This window comes from Nicotiana tomentosiformis, chromosome 2 (genome assembly GCF_000390325.3).
Source record: "Nicotiana tomentosiformis chromosome 2, ASM39032v3, whole genome shotgun sequence".
In the NCBI taxonomy this organism is placed as follows: domain Eukaryota; kingdom Viridiplantae; phylum Streptophyta; class Magnoliopsida; order Solanales; family Solanaceae; genus Nicotiana; species Nicotiana tomentosiformis.
In genome coordinates, this window is record NC_090813.1 from 135,098,482 (window position 1) to 135,108,336 (window position 9,855).

General features: G+C 34.2%; 1 protein-coding gene across 1 annotated transcript; it reads right to left on the minus strand.

The window, feature by feature from the left end:
• Positions 1-2,648: 2,648 nt before the first annotated feature.
• Positions 2,649-3,545, minus strand: LOC104100772 (probable calcium-binding protein CML23). Its single transcript, XM_009608086.4, has one exon. The coding sequence runs from the start codon at positions 3,314-3,316 to the stop codon at positions 2,843-2,845; it is 474 nt and encodes a 157-aa protein (XP_009606381.1). The 5' UTR covers positions 3,317-3,545; the 3' UTR covers positions 2,649-2,842.
• Positions 3,546-9,855: the final 6,310 nt, after the last annotated feature.

Sequence of the window (9,855 nt, forward strand, 5' to 3'; positions counted from 1 at the left end):
AAGTGCTCTCATTATTTGTAGCCCAACTAAATGGGCTAGCCCAGTCAATATTTATTGGACTTAAGTAATCAATCCAATTATATTAGCCCATAATATTTATTATTTAAACTATAGTCCAAATTATCATCTAGAAGAAGATGTTTTCTAGACTTAACTTAAGAATATATAGCTTTAAAAAAATAAAAAGACCTCCCAAATATTCAAAGGTTATGTCATGTGTTCTCGCTGAAACTTAAAAAAGAAATATGAAAATTGTGAAATTGAAGTAATTAAGTTCAACACTAGAATCAAGTTTAAGTTGCATTTTGACAGAAATGATTAAGTACTTATGGGATAGAGTTTCTTTCTTTATTGAATTGCTAAATATGATTAACAACTCATCATTTTGAGAACTTATTTTACTTCTTTCTTTAATTTTATTTTATAATTCAAATACAAGTTTTAAAATAATACTTTTTTATTTTTTAGAAAATTTATATTCTATGAGATAAGGTATACGTGCAACACGTATATTTTGAAACTAGTCAAAGTAAAAGTACTTATGTGCTACGAAGCTTTTGCAGTTCGTGAATCAATCAAGAATGGTGGCTAAAAAAATTATGAGTTCATTTTAACCGAGTCGTAAGACCGAGAATAGTGTGAATCTATCTAACAAAATAATAGGCAAGTACTTGTAAAGACTTTGAAATTTTAGCAATTCAAGATAGTTATAGCATGTTTGGCCAAGATCCAAAATCAGTTTATTTTGAGAAATATTTTTTGTTAAAAGTGCATTTCTCAAAAGTAATTTTGGTGAGAAACAATTTGTCTTTGGCTAATTAATCTGAAAAGTATTTCTAAGCAACAATTAGTGGTTGATCAAACTTTTAAAAATTGTCTCTAAGTATATCTTTCTCAAAAGTATTTTTGGAGATTTCTGCTTCTACTCAGAAATACTTTTTTCTTCTAAAAACTTGGTCAAACACTTCAACTTTAAAAAAAAATATTTTAAAAAAAAACTTTTGACTTTGGAGAAGTTTGGCCAAACGGACTCACAGAGAGTTCTTTCAGCGGGGTAGATAATAACGTGAAGTGTTTTAAAGTGTTTGTAAAGATCGTATTAGATCATATCCATTCAGATCTATCAAGTGGTTTTAAAAGAAGGAAAAAGAAAATGCATTTAGTGAGTTAGGATTTCAAATCAATCAAGTGGTTTAAAAAGGAATGCATTTAATAAGTTGATATTTAAATGACTCAAATTCAAACCTTTATTTATTTAGGTGGGTTGTAAACAGAACGTTAAGATGTTATAACACCAAGGTAATAAATTAAATAACCTAAATATGACAGTTTAATATACTTGCCTTTAATACAAGATACTCCTACAAAACTATTATTCCTTAAGGTCCAACATAAATTAATTTAACGGTAGGAAGTTTGTTTAACCAAAAATTAGATTTGTAATATAAATCAATTAAAATTAATTTTATAGACAACATGCAACCGATTTGATTCACTTTCCCAAAGATAAATGACAGAAATGAAGTAAACAGTTAATAACGAGATTAAAATAAAAGAAACGAAAGAGAATTCTTATTCAAATTGCTCATTCGGAAGAATTTTGTTTTTTTCAAGCTTATGGTAGTAAAAAGAATAAGAGAGTAATTCAGTGATTCTCAAATTGGATACAAAGAGGGGAATTGGGGGAGTTAAATAGTAATATAAACCATAACCGTTCCCCTAATATTGCGCCTACTCGTTATCTTATTATTATTCACGTCTTTCGCTCTCGTTAACGTTCAGTAATTAACTTCGAAACTGCTCAGTAATGAACGCTGAATCCCGACTTATTCGGGGTTGAATGTTTTTCTCTTTATCCGTGCTTACTTATGAGTCTCGTGTTAACACCTCAATAGTTCCGATATGAATGATCCTGGTAGCAATATCCTCAACTCGACTGATCCCAGACTCCAGTTATCTTGACACGTGTCATAATTTGATTTGACCACTTGGTGAGTTTCTTTTTCTCCAATACAAACTTGTAGTTTCATTAGCACTTAAAATTGTTTTTTTCTTTAAAAGTTTAAAACAAAATTAATGTTATTTTCTATTTTCTCTTAGTAATAATTATTTTTAAAGATTACAAACAGGTAATGATTGTCCATAGACCAATAAGACATAAATAAAGATATGTTATGATCGTTCATAGATCAATAGGACATAAATAAATATAAAATAGTAAAAAATGCATGACAAATAATTTGAGAATGGGAGAGTATCAGCCTTAGTAATTGTAGAAGAAATCATAACCCAGCAGAGACATCTTAGAAAATTATAATTTCCCGTGGGCCCCACGTGATATATATGAAATCGTGAACCAGAAATTTCTTGTTTAGCGGTTAACATCATCCATTTCCAATCAGGGGTTGTGAGTTCTTGCAAGGAAGGAGCCGAGGGTCTATGGAAAACAGCCTCTCTATTCCAGGATAGGGATAAGGTCTGCGTACATATTACCCTTTTCAAACCCCACTAGTAACATTATACTATGTTGTTATTATTTTGAATTCGTGGACCAGAAATTTCTTGTGCAGCACTCTAAGGTCCAAACCCATCAAAATAAAGCAATTTTGACAATGTGAAATGCGCATGACTAGATAGTGACAACGAAGTAGAGTACGCAATTTAGCGTTTTCGAAGGATGATATTCGATTATTCAACATATGAACACCGAATGCCGGACAGAATAACTCCAATTTCCAATACTTCGCAGTAAAAATTAGAAATCAATCAAACGAAACGGAGAGATTTATCTAGTAATTAATGTACAAGATTCAATTCAATTAAACGCCTACCGTTAATGACATTAAGCCTTAGACATCATCTTCTTGAACTCCTCAAAGTTAACACTACCATCACCGTCATCATCAACGGAACTGATCATACGTCGACAATCCTTAAGCGAACACTTCTCTCCAATGCCCTTCATAACGGAGTGCAACTCAGCCGCCGAAATCTTCCCGTTCTTATCCTTATCATACAAATTGAAAGCCTCACGGAGATCCTTATTAACAGTGTTAGGGCTTTCAACGGGACAGTGAAATGCAGCGAACTCTTTCAAGTCGATGAAACCGTCGCCGTCAGTATCAACTTCTAGCATCATTCGCTTTGCTTCGTCCGGCGTCGTTTTGGTGCCGAGAGCATTCAAAATTCCGCCGAGCTCCGATAAGGAGATTTTACCGTCGCCGTTAGTGTCGAATTTTTTGAATACCTTCTCGACTTCCTCCATCTCCGCCGTCAGGCTCGTCGGCTGTGAGGAATCTCTCGAATTTTTAGCCATGTTCCGGAGATTCTCAGTTGCGAGATAGTTGCATCGGTTTTATTTATACTCGAGGATTACGCGGTTTAACGCGTAAGAAGGGGATATAATTGTGTGTCACGCGGATTGTTTTCGCGTGAAGTTTACTCCACTTTTAGTTAGTTATTGAGTTGCGATGTGGTACGAACAATCGCATGCAGCTAAGAGACCAAGTGGCTGCAAACTGCTCAGCAAACGCAAAGTATCCATTTTCTTTTAAGAAAATTGACCTAACACAAGTTCTTTTTTGTTTGTTAATTGGTAGCATAAAATAGAACACTATTTGGTGTTAAATAGAAAAATAAATGTATGAAGTTGGGACAAATTATTTCCAGCATTACTGGAATAATGTATCTTTTGTGTATATAATTTAACGTTTTACTACTTGTGCCATAAGTTAGCTAAGTTTGCTTTATTATTATTTTTTAGTCAAGTCTCTTGATTTGGCACTTTTTTTGTTTGGATTGTCAATGATGCTTCCTCTTGTTTTGTATCATTTGTTTGACCAAGAAATATAATCTCTGGTTAAACTATTAAATTTATATAATGACATATCAAATCTAGTTAAGGGTAATGACTCTAGATATTAAGCATAAGGATACAAGATAGATGTGGCTGAGTTTGCATATGATTGATGTCAATAAATCTGAAATACTCTTAAAATAAGAACATTAAATGAGATATATCTAGCAATAAATGTCAATAAATAGCATTTATGTAAATAAAGAGAATGATTCACCCGATAATGAATGGACAAGGTGAATATTCTGCCTGACAACGGTGAATGACAGATAGATCCAAGATTTGCATGAACAATCCTTGGATCTGGTGGAAAAGTCGGGAATAATATGAACGAGAATCTTTATAAAAAAAGGTAGCCTTTGTGTTTTTATCCGGGAGAGAGTCTTCTTCTCTAAAGTGTTCTTATCAGAAAAATATGACATGCCCTTATCATTGTCTCTTCTTTCTATATATATGGGCCTATTTTCTTAGAAAAACCTAATAGTACAACACACCAGGAATATTCAGTAGAAATGGCGTGAGATAACCACTTTTTAATATGGTATTTAATTTTTATCCAGTATTTTTAATGCTGAGCAAAAATAGTTACGACTCTATTAAAATTAATACGAAAAGACGTTTTTACCCTTTTTTCATGAGTACTGTGTAAATATTAAAGACATGGTGTCCTTAATATTTACACTGCACACATGAAGTTAAGGACGCCATGTCCTTAACATTTACACTGCATATATGAAGTTAAGTACATGATGTCCTAAATTTTAACAACGGAAGGTGCAAATATAGGACACTTTGTCCTTAATATTTATACAGCATTCATGAAGTTAAGGACACCATTCCTTAATATTTACATAACACTCATAAAGTTAAGGACACTATGTGCTTAATATTTACACTGCACACATGAAGTTAAGGACATCATGTCCTTAACATTTACACTGCACATATGAAATTAAGGACATGAGGTCCTAAAGTTTAACAACAGAAGGTGCAAATACAGGTTATGGACTTTATGTCCTTAACATTTACACTGCACACATGAAGTTAAGGACGCCATGTCCTTAACATTTACACTGCACATATGAAATTAAGGATATGATGTCCTAAAGTTTAACAATGGAAGGTGCAAATACATGACACTTTGTCCTTAATATTTACACAACATTCATAAAGTTAAGGACACCATATCCTTAATATTTACACAGCACCTATATCTAGCACAGGGGTATTGTCGTTCGGGCGATAAAATTAAGCAATAGCTAAAGAGTAAATACATTTTAAACAGTGGCTAAAGAGTAAATACATCTCTAATTAGTGGCTAACTGTGCATTTTTCCCGAATATTCACTAGAATATTTTCCTTTTTAATATCTTATTCTAACAAATTAGCCGTTACAAGTCTTATCACTAATAATCGATCTCGATCTCATCCTTTGTTGACATTTGACTGCGATCTCTATTGATATCTCGACCACGGCTTATATCGACACCGTAACCATTAATCTCGCTGTGATTTAGGCGAGCTCAACCGATGATATTTATTAATGCCATTTTATGCTAAATATTCCAATGGCAGATTTTTGGCCTATACACCATTGACTACTAGGTTTGATTAATGCAATTTCATTTGCTAGAAATATAAGATGGGGACAAATTAATATTTATGTATGAACGAAAATTCGTAAAAGGCTAATGATCAATAACTTAAAAATACGAGGCTAAGGATTTTTTTTTAATGCTACGCATTATTGGGAACACTTTCTAAAAGTTCATTAGACATCATTAATCTGAAAAGATTATACATAACTCAATTTCAGATATGTTAAGTGTACTATTTATCTTTAGCAAAAGGGAAGGTGACACGATGAGGGTGTCGAGTAGGTAACACATGCATGATCATTGACACCTCTCTTTTCTTTCTTTTTTTAAGGGTTTTAAAGTCTAATACAACTCATACGCAAAAGAAATGGAGAAGTGCAAGCAAAGATCGGAATAATATTTGGAGTCGTCTAAGCAAAGATGTGAATAATATTTGGTTCGAGATGGGTAAACGGCTAGAACTTATTTATATTTGGCGTTTATAATAAATCAATGAATACATAATATGTTATTATTATCATTTAACATGGTATATTAATATACATATATATTCTAAAATTATTTGATATGACACAAATAAACTATGTACGAATAAATTTCTTTCGATAGTAGGCTAAAAGGACTACCTGTCAAGGCATGGGCTCAGTTAAATGCTGGGGAACAAATTCAAAGAAAACGAGTGATCTGCTTTTATTTGTTGATTAGCTGCCCCTCCCAATAATGGAACTTCACATGCTAAACAGTTATCTAATTAATTTCGCCAGATCTGGAAAACTAACGCTTAATTTCAGGTCTTTATGCTTGTACTTCACGTTTGCAAATTGTCTAAAAGAAGATGCTAGGAGTATATTCTACTCACTTGCTTTGTTATAAATCTGGAAAAAAACTTTTCCTACAAGGTAAGTTATTCTGATCTTTATCAACTTCGAGTCGGTTTACTCCTATTTTTTCCCAGATTTACTTCCTTAGTATAGATTCTATAAAGGAAAAAGAAGGAAAAAAGGTGATAATATAGTTTTTCTTTAGGTAAAAGTTCTAAATTTGCCCATGTACTATGTGAAATTGTTCAATTTTTCATTCGTTACACTTTTGGTCCATTAATATCCTTATTCTTACAAAATTATTTTGTATTACCCTAGATATTAATAGAGTTCCAACATGAAATGGATAGACATCACATGCCCAATTATTTTGATGGGTGGCAAATATTATTCAATTTATAGAGCAAATTTGATCCTTTTCCCCTTTTCTTTTCAGGAAGGGGGTTGCTGATTGTTAAAAGAGGTTGTGAAAAACTTAACTGAGCAGTGGTTGAAACTTACACTCATCATACAATTATTCAAGCTATGATTACATTTTGATCAATTGATCGACCCCTTGTTACCTTCTCTGTGTTATCCGTTTCTCTTGCTCATAACATCTGTTTTCCACTTTTCCTTCTCTATAAATTGTTTGTTTTAACTCTATTGGAGCTGTGAGGTATACAAAATAATAATAAACCCGGAGGTGAAGATACTTTGCTTGAAAACATCAAAAGAGTGACTTTTGAGTAAATGACACTTTTAGCAGTTAAATTTATGAATTATATAACTTACCAGCCTAAACAGAAGTTAATTGGGCCTTCCTTTAATGGGCAAAACATAAGGGACCAGGCTTTGCTTAGTATGCCCCCTCTGCTACCCTTACTCCGTGAATAGAACCCTCAGATGTGATTATTTATTTAAAATTGCTGGACTTTATTTATCTAGTAGGTGTTCTTCTCTATTATAATTGTTAGTTTGAGTGCCCGTATGAATTATTAAAGAACTTGGTAGCAGTAAAGTAAACACGGTGATTTTTATGTGAAAATCACCCGACTCAAAAGGTGCAAAAACCACGACCTACTACGTAGAATTTTCAACTTCAACTCTACTAGAGAACAATGAGACAAAACGTATCAATTACAAGACTGTAATTCAGTACTCTCCAGTACTCCTACTACGACTATTTGATTCACAAGTTACTCTAACTTGTAAAGCAAACACTCACTCCAACTCACTAATTATTTGTGACAATTTGATTACAACTCGATTTCCTAAAACACATTCACTAGAGTGACTCAAGAAGAACACAACCATGGTACTCGACTAGAGTGTACAAAATGTAGTTCTTCAGTTGATGTGTAAAAGGATTGTTTCAGATGTCTAAAATAGATAGTATTTAAATGCCTAGACTTTAAGATCTTCTAGGAGTTCTATGCATAGTCAGCTTCTCGTTTGATAGGACTCCTACTGTTCTATGTACTCCATAAGTTTTGGTACTCTCGTCTCTTACTAATTTATCTGTATCTTCTTGTGCAATAACCCTTATCCCATGTAGCAGCTTTCTTTCACCAAACTCGGACCTGGATAACTTTGAGATAAAGTTACTGTCTTGCGCAGACATTCAATCATTAACCTGAGGAGGTGGTCTATTACCCCTGAGGAGCTGGTTCTTAGAATAGTTAAGCAGCTATATTGAGGTCCTGGTTCTTCGAACATTGCATCTAAACAAACTCTGTTAATCATCAAAATCTAAACACTCAACAAATTCCTCCTTTTTTATGATGATAAACTTTGTGCACACTAGAACCAGGTAATCACAACAAGTCGCGATCAATCAACATGCACATTACACCATAGACAAATATTTTCATAACAACACCCCCCAACCTTATCTTCCCCCTTTTGGCATCATCGAAAAAACTAAAAATATGTTAGACATATGAAGCACAGTTAATGTAAGATTCAAGGCCATACAGGCTACAACACACGCTCAAGAATTATCAAAGTAAACAATCTAGGTTGATGATCCAATACTGTACGAAGCATTAAAACAGTATAAGAGAAGTCATTTAGTAGTATCAAAATAAGCTCAGGGCCTTGTCTTAAACCATCAGAACAAAATAACTAAACTTACTGCAACCTACTTAGACTAGAACAATAATAAAAAAAAGATTAAAGTATCATTGGGATAGAAAAAGAGACTAAGGACACTAGGAAGGAACATGTTCATGGGTGAGAGGTAGAGGGGTCAATACTTTCACAAGAGTGGATATCTGTTGGGCATGAGCTTCACTATCTCTTCTGAGCTCTTCCCTAAGTTACCTGGTTTCTTTTCTCAGCTCATCATTGTCTTCACGAAGCTTGGCATTCTCCTCAACATCCAACTCCAACCTCTTATTGAGCTCTGTTGCCCTGCTGCTTTTAGGTAGAATAGCAGATCCTGTTGATCCTCTAGCCTTGATCTCCTAATAGCCACACTGCTTGAGGGTAACAACATCCAAAACATCTTTGTGATTTCCATACTTAAGCTCAGGCAAGGCTATGTTGAGCTTGTCAAATAGCTCAGTTAACATGAAGCCATAAGGCATATCATGCTTAGACATGGCAGTGTCTACAGCTCTTGCCATGTGCTGAATCATCAGGCTAGGGAGATTGATAGGTCTACCAGTGTTAGGCAGTTCCTTATAGCTACGTCCAATAGAGTGGCCTTATGCCTTCTCTCAGATTTCTGCAGAATGCAGGTTTTGACAAAGTAAAACATCAGCTTGTGGAAGAGGATAATATCAGTCTTGTACACCTTCTCGGGAGCATCCATTTCAAACTTTTAGGAGAACTTCCTTGTGACCACAATTCCTGTGTCAACATCATTGTCTATGGCTGACCACTTTTTCTTCACGTAATTGTCAAATCCTAAAGAGGAAATATTCAGAAGCATCCCCAGCTCCTCAGCATCAAACTCCATTTCAAACCCCCTCTACCTTACTTTTGACAACCTTTCCATCAAATTTGAAGTTTGCATAGAACTCTACCACAGTAGGAACACACACAAGGGGGAAAGATTTGACAGACATGTGTTTCCATACTTGTAACTCAAGTTTTTCAACTAGTTGAGCCATCCCTTTTTCATCAGTGTTTGCAAGAATTTTTCCATTGAGCACTTTTCTTGTTCTGAACTCTGTGAGTCTATCAACCACAGCTGGCACATTGTTTCTCTTCTTTTCTCTTCTGGCCCTTGCAGATGGGGTAGTAGTTTTTCTAGCTTTGACAACCTTTTTTTTTTGTGTAGAGGACTTTTCTGGCAAAGTAGACTCAGACTCATCTTCTCCATCCAATTCAACCACAGGTTCCACAACTAAAACTCGCTTCCTTGGCTTCTTGGCACCTTTGGACTCCTTAATGATTTGTTCATCAATAACCTTTCTTTTACTCCATGTAAGAGGAGTCCTGGCAATTGATAACTAGGGGTTTTAGCCTATTATTTGCTCTTTTTTGCTTAGGTTTTGGGTCAAAAATATGTAAAGGTATTTCCGAAAATTAACTTAATGTGCTTGCTTGCAGGGTTTGGTCAAAATGAGACAAAGAAGCCAGATTCAACTCA